The 19,217-nt window shown below is 41.0% G+C and overlaps 1 protein-coding gene across 1 annotated transcript; it reads right to left on the bottom strand.

The window, feature by feature from the left end:
* Nucleotides 1-3,030: 3,030 nt before the first annotated feature.
* Nucleotides 3,031-17,964, bottom strand: LOC141922029 (SERTA domain-containing protein 2-like). Its single transcript, XM_074820990.1, has 3 exons — nucleotides 17,832-17,964; nucleotides 14,701-14,819; nucleotides 3,031-6,718 (listed from the first exon to the last, which is right to left on the bottom strand). The coding sequence occupies exon 3, from the start codon at nucleotides 6,712-6,714 to the stop codon at nucleotides 5,863-5,865; it is 852 nt and encodes a 283-aa protein (XP_074677091.1). The 5' UTR covers nucleotides 6,715-6,718; nucleotides 14,701-14,819; nucleotides 17,832-17,964; the 3' UTR covers nucleotides 3,031-5,862.
* Nucleotides 17,965-19,217: the final 1,253 nt, after the last annotated feature.

Raw genomic sequence — 19,217 nt, 5'->3', positions numbered from 1 at the left:
CTGTGAAATACTGAGTTTTGATGAACTAAACATGTTACTGTACTCTGTGGAAAGCAAATAGACTTCTGACATTTGCTTAGGATTTTGAAAAGGTGAAAACTAAAGCAAGGCAAGAGTTTTAGACAGCAGAGCTAGGCAGAAATGCCTTTCTCTTCCACTGAGATTAGAGGGAAAATATACCCATTTTTAAAAGTTCAAACCAGAAGTGTAATTACTGAAATGTTTCCTTTGTGGAGGGAACACTGTAAATAGTTTTGCAAAAAAAAGAACTACATTGTGAAAGACTGAAAACATTTCAGTGCATATTCTGTTCAAAGCTACAACAGAAGTAAGATTTTAGGGAACTTATTTCAACAATGCTTAAAATTGAACAGAGTAGGAAGGCAAAGTTTTGTGAAGTTTTTTTTTAGAAAAGGCATATTCCTAGGATTTGTAGACTTATATTTAAAAGTCCAAAGAACATGTAGAATTTGATTAACCAAAAAAACCCCAACCAACCAAAAAAAGCATTCTAGACCCTAGCATGACTTCTACGTATACCATAAACCCACCATTGGTTAAACATATGCAGAAGACTTGGAGTAAAATAAAAAAATCTTGTGAAAGCTTAAAAGTTCTTTTCAAAGTGCAGGGTCATTTAAAAGCACTCTGATCTTTTTAATAGTGAAAATCAGTTTTAATAATCCCCCCATTTTTTAATTGGATTTAACTTAAAATCCCATTTTTTTAATGGAAGGACTTTCTGGAGTACTCCTACTCCAGTTAGGTTGGCAGAGGGAATTTGGCTAAAAATGAGCTGCGTTCAAATTAATTGTTAAACCCCCAAACTCCACTGTAGATCTGAGTTTAACTTGCCAGATCCACTCTGGAGGATTCAAAGAAAACAAAACCAACCCATGCAGCCAGCAGATGCAAGAGGCTCCCTTCAGTCGCATCTGGCAGAAGTTCTCCCTTCTACCGAAATAGGGGTGAGAGTCCCCAAAACTGCCATCCCACCACACAGCCTGGGTGCCAGCGCAGAGCCAGCCTGGCCCAGCGCTCTGCTGGGAGAGAGAGGTCCTAATGAGGGAGAAATGTATGGAAGTTGCAACACTTTTCTTTTTCAGTCAAGGCAAGATTCCTGTGAATTCTGGGCAAATACCTATATGCCAAAAATCTTCCAGGCTCCCTGAACCTCTGCTTTAATAATACATACTGTACAGACAGATTTCTGCATCTTAATAGCTTAACTCTTCACTTCTTATATTGGTTTTTAATAGCTCAAAATCAGTTTTGCAACTAATTATAACTCATCTTCCTGACAGAACTAGTGTTCTTTTCTTTTGTACATTTTCTTTTGTATATTTTACTCTTGCCTGAGCTGGGAAGTTACATCTTTTTAAGTCTCAGTTCCAGTATACGGGATGCTGAGCTAGACAGCACTCTGGGTAGTACCTGCACCTCCCCACGTTTTAAGCCAGCACTGCACTGAGCTGTGCTGCTCAGCGTACTTCAAGTTCCGATCTTTCAGTGTGACAAAAATTGATGAAAGTATATGAAAACCTACACCACCTTTAAAAGGTCTCAACATGACCTGAAATTAATACTTCAAAAGTATTTTTTTAAAAGACTAAACTGCAGCATACCTTCACAGGGCAGTATTTTCTCTTGCCAAACTTCAGGACCCATCAGTACAAGAGGAGGCCTGGGTCACAGTATCGGTGCTGTCCCGCTCAGCGGCGCAGTCGCAGGGCTAACGTCACGATGGGAACCACCTCACAGCCAAAACCAGAGTTCTGCAAAAAAGTTATTTCTAGATCTGTGCTTTTTACGCTGTGGTCAGCAGGTTCCAAGACAAAAGGCAGGAGGAATTCCTGGTCTGTAAGTAGCAGCCAGTGCTGTCTCATTAATAAAATGAAGTTCATCGCAGGAGTCAGGATCTCATTTTAGAAGTTCCCAGCAGGAAGAGGACGGAAACCTTTAAACCTGAAGTCGCTGGTGTAGTTTGTATCAGCACAGACTAGCAAACAACCTTCCACTAGCACAGAGTGGCAGTATTTTTGCCCCAGACTGACAAGTATACAAGTCTGACCTGTCAATGGTATGTGCATCAAGGACACTTGTCCCTGACGCTTGCTTCCAAGCATGGCAACCCCTGAAGCAACACTAAGAGCTGCGTGGGCCGGGGAGGCTACATAGGGCAGCTGGGACAAAAACCAGAGGACAGCTCAGTGCTAACACACACATCACCTATTCACAACAGGAATCCCCCACACCACTGGCCGGAAAAAACTGCTCTGTGGGCCATGCCATGTTCTGTGGGGACGGGACGCACAAAGGGGATGCCGTGTTATAGAAAAAGTCAAAACTTAGAGCTAACAGCTTAAACATTAATAATAGCTAGAGCAGACAAAGCTAGCAGCTTAAATATTAATAGCTGAAGTAGACCCAAGCCTACAGATCGTGGTGCGTGAACTGTAACAACCATGTTACAACACAGCTAACTACAGCATCGGCTGAAACCAACCTAGGAGGATGTGATATTGTATAAGACAACGACCACTTAGTGACCGCTTAGTGACAAAACAGCAAACAAATAAAACCAATAAAAAGCAAGACCCCAGACCTTAATACTATTTTTGGTCCAAAGTACCACATGAGGGGTAGGGAACTTAGACTGTAAGGGTGTAATGGCCCAGGGATTTCTTTGCTGGTGGTCTCTCTTTGGAGGCACCCAGCTCAAGCTGTAGCACTATTAATAAAAAGTACTTTCATAAACAAAACCCATCTTTCAGATTATGTGGAAATCTAGAGTTGAACCCTGCTACGGCAGCTGGTGCACGTAATTTCCATAACAGCAAAGCTGTTAAGGCATTTAGTATTTCTGGGGAGAAGGTAAGGGGAAAAGGAAAAGAAAAAAAGAGGGTAAAAAAGCAACCACCTAAGGAAAATGTTACAACTTTGTGAGTAAAAGACTAAATGAAGGGTGGCAAGGTACCATGTTTGTTTGTTTTGCTTTCAAAACAGTCAAATACTGAAGGCTTCAAAATATAAATGGTTAAACTGCAAAACTGTGGCTTTATTTCCAAACATACAATAAATAGGTCCACCACAACTAGCCTCTAACTTCATTTTACATGGAAGGATTTTAAAATTAGTTTGTGCATATTTAAAAATTAAACTTCCCTTTGCACATAATTCCATACATAACTGAACTGCATTACATACCAGCTTACGGTCTTGGCACTGTGATGCAAGCAACCAATTAGAAACAGAGCTTTGTAGCAAGCACTCGAGCAAAAATTGCATTTTTGAATTGTTGATAAAATATCTACCAACAATTTAGTATTTTTCTGAAGTATACAAAAAACTTTAGCATGTAAACGCTGAAAAGCAAGTTGTCTACTCTTACGTTCCTGTAGGGGCTGCAAGGTAAGTGGATTTATTAAGTGTTCACTATTTGCTACATGATACAATTTTCATACCAAAATATCTTTACTGCATAGTAACATTCCATATTTTCAAATGCAAAAAGAAATCAGATGCAGGCTTTTTATTTTATCCCTCATCACTGAATTTAAAGACATTTTTAACCACAACTCTGCTTCATCACAGTGCAGAAGGCCCTTAATATTTCAATGATTTATTCAGTCATATCTTTAATACAAAAGTAGAGGCTGAGGAAAAGCCAGAGTAGTCTATACACAATGCACAATCTGTGTACATTCTGAAGCTGTACCTCTTCAAGAACTATTTATACACTCTTCAAACAAATCCCTTTATCCAGCAATTCAAAATACTTTAGATCAGAAGTTTTATATTAGAATCAATACATTATATGCATATAAATACATTTATACCCTTCGGTTGCTAAACAACCCAGATGGCTGCGAGGATGTGACCTGAACTGGTTCTCCATTGGTTTGGGATACCAAATTGTATCGGCAGCTAACTGTTAACCAAAATAGTCACAGTAAAAAAAAAAAAAAAAAGAAAAAAAAAAAGAGATCTTTGCACAAGGTAGGTGTGCCACAGCATCAGTTAAGACTAGAAATATTAGGTGACACCCTGGCCCCTGCAATAGGGCCAAGATTTCAACATTTGTGAGATGCAACACACAGGCAATGTTTTTTTCCTCTGCCGATGTCCCGTTCATGAAAAGTCTCAGCAGAACAAAAAAAAAAAAAAACCCAAAAAAACAACAAACCAAAGCAAAGCTTTTACAACTGCAAATTTTCTTACAAGACAGGTGCTGCAGCTTTCAAGAACAAAGTAAAAGTTTTATAATTAAAAAGTAAAAAACACAACCCAAAAACTAATGTGCAAGTGTGTAGTTCAGAAGACAATAGCAAGGATCAATACAGACCTCAGTTCAAGCTGAAACACAGTATCCAAACTGTCTCACGGAAAAATAGCTCTCACTGCAAATCTCATCTTCAGTTAACGAGTGCGCTTATATATACTTATATACACACCTGCCATACGCACGCACCCCTCCTTCCCCAGCACAATCTGCGGCAGCAGCAGCGACCACCACGAAGCTTCCAAAGCCCCCGCAGGCCCCAGCTCAGGTGCTGCAGCTGAGCGGTCAGACAGACCCCGAGCCCTCGGGGCAGAGCTGCACCATGGCGCTCCGTCAGCAGCACTGAGGCACCACAGAGCAGTGAGTATTTCAGGAGTATTCAAAGCAGTAAGCACTGGTGTAGTAAGAAGTGTTCTCAACTTTGTTTCTTAAAGGATACAGAAATGTTGACTCTCTTGAGTATCCTCCAAAGGTTCTAGAAGTTTTAAGTTTGAAGCGTTTCTTTCCACAATGCCAGGTATACAAATGTGTATCTTTTTAAATAATATTGCACATAAAAATCATCTTAAACTTTGTAGTGAAAGCAGGGTTGAGGGACAGTGTTTTCCAAAACAGATTAAAAAGCTACCTGTACATAGTAAGTTTTAATTTAAAGAACGCCAAGATTACTCAAAATCTAAGCACGTAATACTGACAGAAAAATGTTAAATTGCACAATCTACATATAAATTACATTTGTAAATACTTAAAAGTTTTTAAACATTGAATACCCTTGATTTCACAAATCAGCTAGGTCACTGTCAAAGGATCAGCTTAATGAGTTAGAAGTACTTTCCCCCAGAAAAAAATAGAAACAAAAAGATCTGCAGTCTTAGACGAAGCACTGGAAAGAGTTAAAGCATTTCAGCTCAGAGGTAGTGCTAAACACATCCAACTAGAAGTCCATTATATTTGAACTATGATGAAGTAACGTAGTAAAATGTAGAAAGACTATAAAATTTACAAAAATAAATAGTTCTGAATGCTTTAGAAAATGCAAGAGACTTCGTTGATAAGTGTCTTAATCTGCTTTTCTGATCAAAAGAAAGCAAAGTGTGTCTCATTTTTAAAATATACCCATCTCTAGTAATGTGTCTGCAATCCACGCAATCCAACTACGCAACTTGACGTATGCCAACCTGGCATAGACTCTGATATTAAAAATAAAGTGGAGGCTTTGTAAAAGATCATCTTATATGAAATTTGTTTTGCATGTAAATTCTTCTGACAAATTAAAAATTGCACATAAAAAAGTTTATTGAAAGAGGCATGAGGGGTGATAAGGGTATGTGCCTATTGTTCCACATACACCCTGGAAGGAAAAAGATGATTGCACAGTTCTGATAAATAAATATTTCTTTTTTTAAAAAAAATCTGCCACTTTTTTGGTTTATAGGTTTTGGAATTATTTAGAAAATCCCACTACTGACAAATTATTTTTAGTTTGTGTTTTAAAGAATTCTTTACAACTTTTCCAGTGGCTTTTATCCTGAAACCAAATGGAAGTGGCAGTTAAAAAGTATCTTTGGGTAAAACAAGTATCAGGATCCAACGAGAATTTCCATGATGTGGTCCAACTCACTCAGATCTGTTCTACATATCTGAATGTTGCTCGCTGAAGAAGAATTACAAGATGGAAAGGTCTTCAACGGTTCTTCTGTAGCAAGAGATGGTGGTCTGGGCGGCATTAGCGGAGGGCAACAAAAGTCCGAATCGTACATTGACGTGTCGATATCTTCAAAAATGTCATCTATTGCCAAATCCTTCAAGTAACTAGTTGAATTTGAAATCTCAAAGGAACCGAACACACATTCAGCTCCCTTCAAATCCTGTCTATCATCTTCTAGTTTTAGACCGGTATTTTCTGGAAACTTTGGCTGGTCATCTCCAGTTGGAACCAGACAAGTAGGTGGGCTTATATCTTCTACAAAGTCTAAATCCTTCAGAATAGATGAAATAGCAGATGACATATCATCATCTGAAACTATCAGCAGGCTATTTTCAATTGGGTCTTCTACAGACCGCAAGTCGCAACAGTTAGACTCTTGCTGACTAATACCTGAAGGCAACTGAAGAGAAATCCCAGATGACTCCATCCCTGTGTAGCTGTGAGAACTAGGAGTAATGCCAGGGCAGACATTAATTGGCTGCTGATTACTCTCTTGTCTCATTTCCTCTTGGATTTGCCGAACTGTGTTGGCTATGAGGACAGAGCGGTGCAAGTTCGGTTCCACCAGCATTTTGTATGTCTGTAACTTGGTGAGGCACATATTGAGCACCAACTGCCTCTTAAGCGGATATGGCAGATTTCGACTGGAATCAAAGGCACTCGAGAGACCAGCCATGTTCTCCTCATAGTCACTCAGCTTGCGTTTTAGACCTCTCCCCAACATGAACCTGAAAGAGAGAAATGATGAATTAACCTCGGGCAAGGCTATCACTTCTGCTGCAAGATCTCAACAGACACTTTTGAAAAGCCTGTAGCATGCAGGCTTTGGTCAACTTAAACTCTAGTGCCATAGAACACTGAAAGATAGAATAAAATCCTACACAGGATACTACTTTTCATTGAGAGGATGCACTTTCCAGCTCTATTGTTTCACAACATTTTTAAACAGAAAACATTAAATAAATGTAGTAACTGTTTTTTTAAAATGCCTATATACTTCTAAGTTTTGAAGGTTTGCTTTCAACTCTTAGAATATTAATTTAATTATTTTAAATCTTTAATAGGTGAGCTTTTTAGCCTCTTATCCATTTAAATTATATAGCATACAATAATTTATTGAGAAATATGAATGTCCACAAGAAATAGATGCTTATACTAAGGATTATAATAGCTATACAGGATATTCCAACATTTTCATTTTAACATTTATTCCTAGGTACAGTAGGTAATATTTTAAAGCTAGTTTCAACACCCATTTTTATTTCATTAAGGTATTCTTAATGCCTTGCCCAGTCTCTCTGAGAACTCTCTACAGAACTAGTATCTCTCCCTCTTTTTTGGTGACTTACAAGTTGGTTTACTACAGTTGAACCACCCAGCAAGACCAACAACAGGGCCTCCCATGGGACCCTTAAATCCATGCCATAGCTTAGTAGTTTAGCTAAATGGTGGGAGGAAATTTGGCCAGGTCACAGAGCTCACAAAATGATGATCGGTATTCATGGCTGCTGGTCCACAACCTGCTACAGACTTAACACTAAGGACATCCAGCAGGAGGCTATCAAATGGCATTTTAAGAGTGACCAGTTTCAGTAAATAGCTGAAAGAAAAGAAACAGAATTTAGTTGCTTTCAGTCTGCTTTGTGTGCTTCTCCATTGAAATATGGTAGGTCTAGAACACTGTGGTACAAAGAACAGTATGCACGCACACCTAAACTACACATGATCCAAACAAATAGATGCTTGGATACTTTGCAATTACCATTCAAAATATAAAGTGTTTTATTAGGGACAACAAGCACTATGTAATCACTTGTATAAGCACAGAAAAGAATATACCATGCACAGGAAACACTGGTAAAATCTTGATTACACACATCTTGATGTGTCCATGGAATACAGACACCTCACTCCCAAACAATTAAAAAAAAAAAAAGTAAGCAATCATAAATTAGACACCCAGTGGCAGATAAAGGGCAGATCCTTCACACACAATGATCCAGGCCCTGCATGCTGCAGAGGGCCTCCCAACTTCCTTTTCATGTGAGCACTAGATACTGCCAGCAATAGCTCAGCTGATTGCCGCAGCTGCCAGCTGCTAGCCTGTTGCTAGACTTTTGGGGACAAGGAGAAGGCAGCAGGATAAAGCCTCTTTTACTTTTGGGATTTCTCCAGATTTGCAGGAAGCACTGCAGGGCTCCATGACTACATTCATCTGCCTAGACAAGACTGTCGGAGAATTCAGCTCCTCTGGAGGAACAGAAAGTAAGCAAGCAGTGCATACTTCTCAGTAAGACACATGAGAAAAAACAGACAGTTGCTATAGAGTTCAGGTTTAAGGCTTCTTGATCATACCCACTTTTTTTTTTTTAGGGACATACCTGGATGAAATTAAGTTTGTCATAAGAATGCATTTTTACGTAACAGGTAGTAGTTTGGCCTATAGTTCAGTTTACTAACACGTTCACTGTTAAGACAACAACAAAAAACTTTAATTACTTGTAATTTTACCAGTGCTGCTATTTTTTAAACTTTGGAAGTCTCTTTTACTCCAAAGTTTTCTGCTAAACTGCCACAGCACCAGCTGAATCTCTGTAAGACATAAGGTGTCTGGATGTGGTGTGCCTGTTCACCTAGGTGATCATCCCACACTTACCAGGTATCACTCCCCTGTTCCAGCATCCCATTTAGAGCAAATAGAACCAGATAATACTGAGCACTCAATTACAAACAAAGTCAGAAGAAATCTGGATACAAAGTTCAGGTACCAAATGTAATAATAGAAACTATTTTGGGGGGCTGTGTGTGTGTGAGGCATCCTCAGTCAAACTATCAACAACACTGCCAGCAACTGGTAATTTTAAACACAATCTATGGAAAATCAATGGTTATACAGGACTTTACAGTAAAACTATTGCTAAATATACCAACTCATAACATACCATAAAGACAATTACTGTCTACAAACCATAGGAAACTCACAATAAAATTATTAACTCTCCATTTTAAGTAGCATTTAAGTAGCATTTAAACCTAAGGCATTAACCCGTACCATTACTATAAAGAACAAAAATATACATCAAAATAGTTATTATTCACTAAGGACCACCCTTCCCATACACTGCACACTAGTTTGGGTTTTTTTTCTTTTTCTTCTCTCTGCTAATTAAAGCAGACCAAAACACAGTCAAAAAGGAACAAAATTAAGACTGTAGACGGAACAGTAATTCTACCATTTTATACATTCAGAATGCTTGGTTTTGACAATTTGCTGGTTTTAATGTATTTTAAAATATATGTTTAGACTTTGTTAGACACAGGAAATACTAGACTTATCTATTTGAATTATATAAATAATTTAAATTTCTGACACCTCAAAAACATGCTAGTATTTAAATTCTGTAAGCAAGCTTAAAGAGCAAACTATCATATGTGAGGATATATAATTTCACAAGATCTTAAAACGAAGCATTTAACTTTTAAATTCATATAGTCTAAGCAGACTAAATATTTCATGCTCATATATGCAGACACCCTCCTTTTCATTCTCAAATTTCCTTCATAAAATTTGTCCCAGAGCATTCTCAAAACACGTAACAAAGCTTGAGCATGACAGCACTCCGAACCATAAAAATGAAGTGCAAGAAACATTATTTGCTCCAACTTCAAATGTTTCTACTTCACAGACTCTCTAGATGTCAAAGATTTTTCTTTTTAAAAACACACAAACATAGTCCTAACTTATGTTTTAGAAATTTTGCCTGTTTAGTGTGATTTTTGCCTAATTGCAAGGATCCCTAAGTCTCCCTCCAGGAGCTAAATGACTTCAGAGGTTACATAAAAATTTGAAAAGGATAATGAAAACCAGAGTACCACTGGTACAGTGGATTTAAAAATGACTAGTGTCATGGTTGCTACAGGAGACATTAAATTTCAGTTCTTGTCAAACACACTCAGCTGCTGACCTACAAAAGATACAAAGCCCCTTTGTTACTAGCTAATCTACATTTTATCAGGCCTTTTGCTTTACTTGCTAGCACAAGAATTTCTGACAGGGTCATATCCTTAACAAACTACTCCATAGTTTCTAAGTAACTCGTCCTTTTGTAGCACTGCGTATTAATGCAGACATCCCAGAACTAAAATTCACACCAGTCCAATGCTCTCTTTTGACAGTATTACTTTGCGATATAAGATGTTGATCCCATTGTTTAATTATGCAGTGCTCCCCCCACTTCAATTTTTGGTACTAAGGAAAACAAACAATAGTCCACAAACAAAAGTCCACAAACTAAATCACGCCCAGACACTCCCGTATTACGGAGTGACCGCCACACAGTTGTCAGCCCTTTCCATCAGCTGAGAGCACGGCACAGCCCGTTCGAAGAAGCACAAGTTGGGCATATTAAAACACAGAGAGTGTCTAGAGACTGCACTCCCCTTACTCCAGCCTAGTTCCAGGAACCTACTCAGATCTCAAAAAAATGGATCAAGTAACAGGATTTTGGAATGTGCCAATCTGATAACTCTGTAATTTGTAAGTAAATAAACTGAACAAAAATTAAAGTTCATGCCAACTTCAATTGAGGCCTGTACATAGTTGTTCAATAAGAGAAAAGCTGTAAGTCACCCTTCTCTTGAACTAAGAAAAAGTTCAACAACCAAATTTTTTTGAGTTCAGATGCTCTATTTTAGAATCTTTTGTCATGAAAAAAACCAAGAACAATGAGCAACACCACGTCTCAATAATTTTTTTCTGGCATTTTCTCATCATCTCTCATTATAGTCATGCAAACTGAGACACAAGCTATTTATGGCAGAATGTTTTTTTTAATTAGAATTATTCTGCAGATAAAGGGAAGCAAAGTGAACTCAATGTTTTGCCGTGCCAAACTCTCCATTCATGTCACTGAACTACAAAGGAGTCTGTACGTAGAAATTCTGTCCCTGACTGCTTGTTCCTCAGTTTCTTCCAGCTCCATGGAGGACATTTCATAGAAACTCCTCCCTGCTAACATGGGAAGAAGCATCCATGAACTGTAATCCTACACCATACCAGGGTTTGAAAAAACTTGGAGGGAAGAGGCACGTCCCTGGTTGGCAAATCCACACAGAATACTAAACAAACAGGCCTGGTCAGAGAGTGCAGCTACTCAGAAGAAACATTCCAGGCTACCAAGAAAAATTCACATTGCGATGTGTTGTGGACAATACAGGACTCGTGCCACCATTTCAGAAGAAAAACACAGCTCCATCTGTCACAGGGTCTGATAGTGCAGTGCAGCTGCCACTGACACATGGTTAGGATGTACAGCTGGAAACAGTCACAAAGAAAAATGCAGCATGTGAAAACCCTCAATTACTTCTATCTGGGCAAAGTACTTCTTAATTTCCTCTTCCTCACCTTCCAAAAAAGGTTTCAAGAGCAAGTTAAACAGTGTTTAGAACTCAGAACTGCACAGAGCTTTAATTTTCAGCAGAGAAAAACTTCAAAAAACACGAGTATATAAAACACGACTGCCACAGTTAGTATTGTCTGAACAAGAACTTCTCATGCACAAAACAAGCACTATAGTCAACTACAGAAGAGTTATTTACCATTAAAGAATATGTTTAAATAGCAAGACCACCAATAAAGTACTTGGCCTGCACTATGCAGATCAAAATAATTTCATTGACAGTGGTCCCTTCTGGCTTTTCTTTTTAAATTCATACTTGCTTTATCCTTTTCCTACAGGCATAGTGTTGCATTTTTCAGCCTAAGACTGTCCCAAAGTGAAAAGTTACTTTTTCTCATAGGGCAGAAATATCAGATTTGAATAGGTATAAGCACCTCATGAGTGAAAGCTGCCTGTCTAGTTTTCAGTAATGCAACTTAAGTATTAAAATAAAAATTAGGGACTCCTTGCTATTGTAATTTGGGTAATTCCCTTTCAAAGTCTCCTTTGGCTCATAACTGTAGGAAGCACGTAACAGTAAAAACAGACAGCAGTCTCTTTGGACCGTAAACTTGTGTTAGTGATGGACTGAAGCCGATTGATAACCTGATTTCCTCTCTCCTCTCTTCCATGGACACACATCTCACAAGCACACATCTATCTGCAGAAAGTGTGAAGGAAGACAAACACTCTTACAGTTATGGTTATTTCCCAGAATTATTTGATGTATGCCTCATACTATTTTTAATGATAATTCTTCCCCTATCTGACATATGTTTTAGTTTAGACCACACAACTTCATTAGTAGTTTTAATTAAGTGGTGGACTGGCTCTTGACTAGTATTCCATGTATAAGAAGCTGCACAAGAAAAAGGTAAGGCTGAAGGTACAGTTAACAGACATGGTGCAAATCCTTTCTCCCATCTGGACTTAACACTGATCACTTAAACATGATTTACGTAACACAGTAAGCTGTCAGACTACACAGAACAGCGTATCTGATCTGGTGTCCTCAGCAAGTGTTGGAGATCCCCATAACATCACATCTTGGCTGTTAGCAAAAATTAAGAGGAAGCGAGGGAAGGAGGATTAAACACCTTAGAAAACACCAAAGTAAAAAGTAATTTGGACCTGAAGACACTTTAAAATAAACAAAAATGTATTTAAGTCCATTGCCTCCCCACCCCCGTCCCAGTTTAGCCAAGATGAGTAACTGCTGGGGAAGGCACAAGTGGCTAAAAGTGTGCATACAGGGAGGAGCACAGTCCTACCAGCTTACTCCCATACCTAAACTCCTATGTAACAACTTCTTTACAGGAGTTAGAAATGACCAAAAAATAGCTGCTCAAAGAAGGCGGAATTAATGTCAACATTTTGGTTACCAAATCCTGACCTATAATACACCTAAGTCTGTTACTACTAAAGCAATTGGAACACAGAACCAAGATATGCTACTGTTCAGACTGGGGAAAAAAAAAAAAAAAAAAAATATCAAACACCACCCACCCCCACAAACCAAACCCCAAAACCACACAGAAAAAAACCCCTCACCTATGGATGTACCTAACATCCTTTCCTGCATTTTGAAAATAAGAGTAGGCTGAATAGTATTCATTAAGTACAGGAAAGGAATGAGAGGAAGACTTAGTCTAGCACAGAATTAGTCTGGAATTCATAACGTTCCCACTGTCACTTCACTATTTCTGGAAGTAGAGAATAAATATGTATCATACACTAGTATTTTAGGAGCTGAAATGGTGTTTACAAAGCACTTGGAAGTTTCACCTTGATTTAAAAGTTAGTTCTAACTCCCCACACAAAACCTGTTTATGTTATGTCTAACGGGATCTGAAAAAATTCCTGCTCTTAAAAGGACATTTTCCTAAGATCCTTACTCCCATTTTACTTCATAAAGCACTGGTAAGAGCTTTGCTTTACAAACTACCACAGCTAAGAGCATTTTACTCTGGAGAAGAAACATCTCTGTTAGGATGTGTACCTTACACAAGCTAAAACAAGTGGATCTGGGCTGTTTACAACAGTAAATGAACCATATTCTCAGCACCTGACATCTATCACCAGAGGCTAATACAGAAAGCTGCTGAGGCAGTACCAGTCTTAGACAGAGAAAAACTTCCATCCTTAAAAGAAAACAAACTAAACCACTATCACTCTTCTCCTTCCTCTCCCCCTCTACACTTGTGTATTTCGTTCCACATATATAAATAAAGCTCACAGGTGTGTATTTTTAATGAGAGTGTGTTTATCAGATTTTATTTTTTTTTTTTAGCAGAAGGGCCCAGAATCATTTAAACTAAGGATCAATAGTAGTTAGCAAAAGCTAACACATGGTCAAGAGTTACTAAATCTAGAAACTCCCATAGTAAAACTAAACTGTAATTAAATGAGAACATAAAGGAATCCAAACAAGAACCAAACCACCACTGTTCCACCAAAGTAACTCACTGGAGAAACAAATGATCATTAGAACTGCAGACGTGATGACATACCTCTTCACAGCTTGTTCTTATCAACTGAACAGTTCTCAATCCGTTTTCTTTACAGTATCTATTTACTTCAAATACAGAGATACTGGATGTATTCACCTACATAACACTGACATGTACTTTAGGGTTACAGTGATCTAAATAAAGATCCATTAACAACAAAAGTCATAGCTTATTAACTATATCAAATCAGCATGCCCATACTTCAACAGAAAAAACAGACCATTAACAGTAAAAGCAGCCAAGAAAAAGTTGTCTTTTCCTAATAGAGGATCATGCCTTTACTCTAGCTCTCTGCATGGGATATTTAGGTAAGTAATTTTCAATTACAAAGTCAGAAATCACTTTAAATCTTCTCTAGCAAAGTAGCACACAATAACTTTTCTTCAGTATCTGAAGTGCCTTCTCCTCACAAGACAAGACTGTAACACAATTTCAGCAGCTGAACAGTGCACCTCACTTATAAGATCGAGGCCTTAGTTAACAAATTTCCAAGAAATGTGAGTTATGGCAATATTAAATTCTTTGTTACATTATAACACTTCCTCATTATAAAGGAAAAAATCAAAAAGTAATGACAATTCAGAATATTCAGAGATCTTATACTATTCAGTAAGCCTAAATCACTTCACTTTATATAGCCCATTTTTAAAAATAATTTTTCAGTTTACCATTCTAACCCACAAAAGTAACACCTACAGCTGATTATCAGAACATGCGCTATGCGCATAAGATATGATTTCATAAAAACATACAAGTAGTTACCCTTAGAAAACAGAAAGGAGTCCAGGCAGGAAGATTCCAGATTTTGCATAAAGTGTGGTCATCCAAGAGTCTTGAGCTATTCAAGAGGCCAAGCCATCCACCGAGGTAGGATGATGTGACTTAAGGAGAAAAACAAAACAAACAACAGAGGATTTCATTACTATGTGGGGTTTTCTTTAAACAGAAGCATTAAGCACACAATTCAATGTAACGTCAAGTGATTTGCACTAAATCCTACTAAAACAGTTAAACTGAGTAAGAAAAACTGAAGTTCGGAGTACACTGAAGTAAGAGGACCTACTAGTTTCACCTATGAATGCATAAACCATGGAAGTGATCTTTCATAAATGAATACTACAGAATAGAACGTTGATCCTCTAAGTGTTAGGCTTTAGGATAAGAACTTGCATTGATACTTCTCCAGGTTACTGAACACTGATTTACAGTTGTAATCATCTCCCAAATCACATACCAGGAGAAACAATACCATGAACTGTAAAGAAGTACATTTCAGAATCATCCCCTGCAAAAGGAGTTAGATTTTTATTAAATTCCCCAGCTTTCCTCATTTTCAGCATACACAAAACCAGTATGAAGAGATAGCTGGCAGGATGTCCTGTGACTGCATATAATATTCAGTGTGGCACCATTTTTATCAAAACCCTGATAAAGCAACATCTGCAATTTGGCAAGAGACCACATGGATTAAATTGTGGATTAGATCAAGGCACAGGAAACTCTGGGAAATATGGAAAGGCTGAAGTGACAGTAAACTATGGACTAGGCTAGGAGACGTGGAGGGAACTGCATGATCTCAACTCCACCTGAAGAATCAAAGTTTTTTAATTCCAAGAGTTAAAGCTCTTATACAGGCTAACAGCCTACCATCTGGATTGTATTTAACATGTTTGTGTACAATATACATACACACAGAGACACCTGCCTGACTACTACACCAAACCAACTACTTCACAAATTTAGCGCAAGAGCAAGGATCAGTACTTATCCAGATAAATACAGTCCTTCACGATCAAGGATCAAGAGTTCATGTACTATTTTACAAATCTTAAAATATTACATAGTGAAAGGCAGTCTTACATGTAGACAGACGGACAAGTAAATGAATAGAGTTCATCTTACATAGCAACTCATAGCCTGATGCTAGCAAAGGGCTCCTCCTTTTACAGAATCTTGGAACTGTAAAGATGCAGTAAAACAGCAGTAAAAGGCCTGTCACCTAAGAACGACAAATCTAACCCACAGCAATAAACACATTAGTATCTCCCTCCTCCTCTAGAAGCTGACTTCTTTCCAATCATAAGGAGATCCATGCTACTTGTGAATAAATAAAAAGCAAGCAAACAGACAAATGAAGATTCATAACCTATTTGCTTTGAAACACCAGGACTTCAGAAAATCACTGTTGAGGTTTATTATAGTGTACATGTTAGGTCACAGGGGGAGGTGTACATTAATTGCATTTTCTATACAATGAATATAAAAGAATATTTTAGAATGTGACATCTTTTTAGCGTTAAAGAATCCTAAAAAAGCTAACAAGTGTACTGAAACGTTAAGAAGTTTGACTTGAGCATCTTAGCTAAAAAAAAAAAATCTACAAGGCATTCGATAAAAAATTAATACTGTTAATCGTGTTTCAGAAGTCCAACCTTTTGCTGTAAGAAGCTGAAGTCCAAGAAGTTATCAAATTTAATTCCTGTGTTATGTACTTTAAAGGATTCCTGCAAAATTAACTGTTGAGGTTATGATTTTTCCCCTATATGATTTCATACTGGGACGAATGTCAGTAAGAAGTACAGAGGTAAGGTTACTAGGTTTAGTTTTTACAGTCTGTGAAAAAAAAAAAAAACTACAGAAGACACAGTAGCTGTAAATCACTATGAATTACATGTCCAGATTATTTTTTCTTTAATTTTCTTTCACTGTCTTCCCTCGCAGTTTCCTAGTACCTGTTTACAGGCCACTTTAGAAATTTTAAATTAGAGCATTCATTTCGGTGTTAATGGTATTTTCCATACTGCAGTTAACTGCCTGAACTAAAGAATCTTATCTGAAGCAAAAACGAAGTAGAGAACTACTGTACAGGGCTCCTACCTACGTTTTTGGAAATGAACTGTTCCAACATAGTTTGAAAGATTCCAGGCCTATCTAGGGCAGAAATTATTAACTGCATCGATTAGATGAATTTACAATACGCACAGAAGAGACCAGGCTCATGCTTCTCCAGCCTTACCCACCTACTTGTGGTTCAGACTAACACACACGTTTATTGAGGAAAACAAAACCTGCTATTAAAAATGTAACTGCAGCAAATACCCAAGCCGTAACTCTCAAGAGGCTGCGATCACGAGTGGCAGAATTAAAAAGCTGCGATTCAGTGAAAGCCTCTTTCCTGCCACCCTCCCTGCAGCCACTCCTGCGAGCGCACAAGTACTAATAAAGCCCAAGGGAGCCTGCCACCATTTGGCCTTTGTGGAAGGAGACTAGTTGGTACTTCCTGCAGGCGGCCGCCCGCGCCTCCCCCCGCAGCAGTGGGCAGCAGTAACCAGAGACAACCTTGGGCTTCCCGAGCTGCGAAAAGTTACACTCCTCCCCCTTCCTCCTCCCCAGCTTACCAGAGACCCCGGCCAAGCTAATTATAACTGCGCTAACAACTTCCACCGCAGTCCCCGTTCCTGACGCCCTGCTCGCCGGCCTCCCCAGCCCCGGCCGCGCTCCCCGCCCCTCCCCGCACCCCCGGACCCAGCCGTAACTCCTCAGGGCCCGCCGTGCCCCCACTCCCCGCTACCGCCACCCCCCCCACCTGTCTCCACCACCCCGCCGGGCCCCGGCCCTCCCCTCGCCCGGCCGCCGTGCCCTGCCCCCACCCCCCCCGGCGGGGCCCCCGGCCCCCTCACGGGGCTTCCGACCGCCCCCGCCCCTGCCGGCCGCCCCTGCCTAACCGTCTCCCCGCGGCCGCCGCTGCCCTCCCTCTCCCCGTGCCGTGTCATCTCCCTGCCCCCAGGCTCGCCAGCCCCACGCCCGCGGAAGGTGGGGGCTGCCCTCCCACCCCCCGCGTCCCCCCGCCACAGCCGCCACCCGGCCCGACCCGACCCTGCCCGTCGCCCCACCTGGGAGCGGAGGGGTCCCCCCGTTCCTTCGCAGCCTGCCGTGCCCTCCCTAGCCAGCCGGCCGGGCTCCCTTCGGCGGGGCTGGGACTCCGACCGGGAGGAGGCGGAGGCGAGCGCCACCCCCGCCGGGCCCCGGCAGCCTCCGCTCCGCCCTTCCCTCCGCCCGCAGCGCCCACAGCAGCGGCGGGAGGGGGGGGGGGAGGGGGAGGGCGCTGCGTGCACCGCACCCGCCAGCTGGCCGCGTCCCCATTGGCCAGACGCCCTTTCAACCTGCCCAGCAACCATTTTCTCACTGGCCGGCGAGCCTGAGGGGGGGGCTTGGTCTCCGCCTTGCCCCGCGGCACTGCCCAATGAGAAAGCCAGGAGAGCTACGGTGGGCGGTGCCTCGCGCCGGCTTCGCCCAATCGGCAGACGGGCGCCGCCGAGTCCCCCCGGCGCGGCGTTCCGGGAGGCGGCCCCGCCCGCACGGCGCGGGTGCCGCTGACGACGGCGTCGGAGGGGGGGGGGGTGGGTGGGGGGGGCGGGAGCGCGCGGGCAGGCAGGCACGGGGCGGCACGCGGCACGGCCGCACGCGCCGCCGCCCGCGGGCCCGGCGGGGAACGGCTCGGCCCCGCCCCAGGCCCCGGGACCGGCGCGGGGGGGGGCCCGCGGCGGCGTTCCCCGGCCCGAGCAGGCGCTGCTGCCGCGTGTTGGGGCTTGAAACCGCCCGCGGAGGCACCCGGCAGCCCTGACCCCAGCCCGGCCCCCTCCTTTTTTTTTTTTTTTTGGTTTAAACTCGCCATCAGTTTCTGACCGAAATTGCCAAATTTAAGTACGAGGAATCGCAAGGGCCGCCATAAAGCGTTCCTACAACTCCCGTTTCCAGGGCAGTTCGGAAACAAGGCGCACACGTCTCTGAACCAGTGATAAAGCTACATCAAACATTGCACAATTCTTCCATAAATATTCACTTGATCTTTTTTTTTTTTTTTCCTTCAAAGATGAGGTGGTTTTAGCCATGCTCAAACCTCTTATATTTGCTTTCCACGGGCATTTGCGTAATCGAGTTCTATTGGCACAAGTGTTTGTGCAAACCAGATTTCAAAATCGTGACATTCAAGTATTTGTAAAGATTGATTTTGAGCCTTTGTCAGACCCTACCCGCCGTGGGTTACCTGATGAATCCCTAAAAAGCTGCTCAGCTCCCTCAGAGATGGGTTTAGATTAATCCGTAGCACTGTAAATGCAAATAAAAATCAAGCACGTTTGTACAGGCAGGTTCTTCCTGCGTCGAATGTGAGCACAGACCAAATTCACACACGGATTCTGTTGGTCTAATAAATACTACAGACACACTTGCGGTTGCCCGGTGGGGATAAGCTACAACGTTGATGAAAGATCAGTTGC

Source organism: Strix aluco, chromosome 4 (genome assembly GCF_031877795.1).
Source record: "Strix aluco isolate bStrAlu1 chromosome 4, bStrAlu1.hap1, whole genome shotgun sequence".
In the NCBI taxonomy this organism is placed as follows: Eukaryota; Metazoa; Chordata; class Aves; order Strigiformes; family Strigidae; genus Strix; species Strix aluco.
This window is presented reverse-complemented; position numbering and strand designations above follow the sequence as displayed.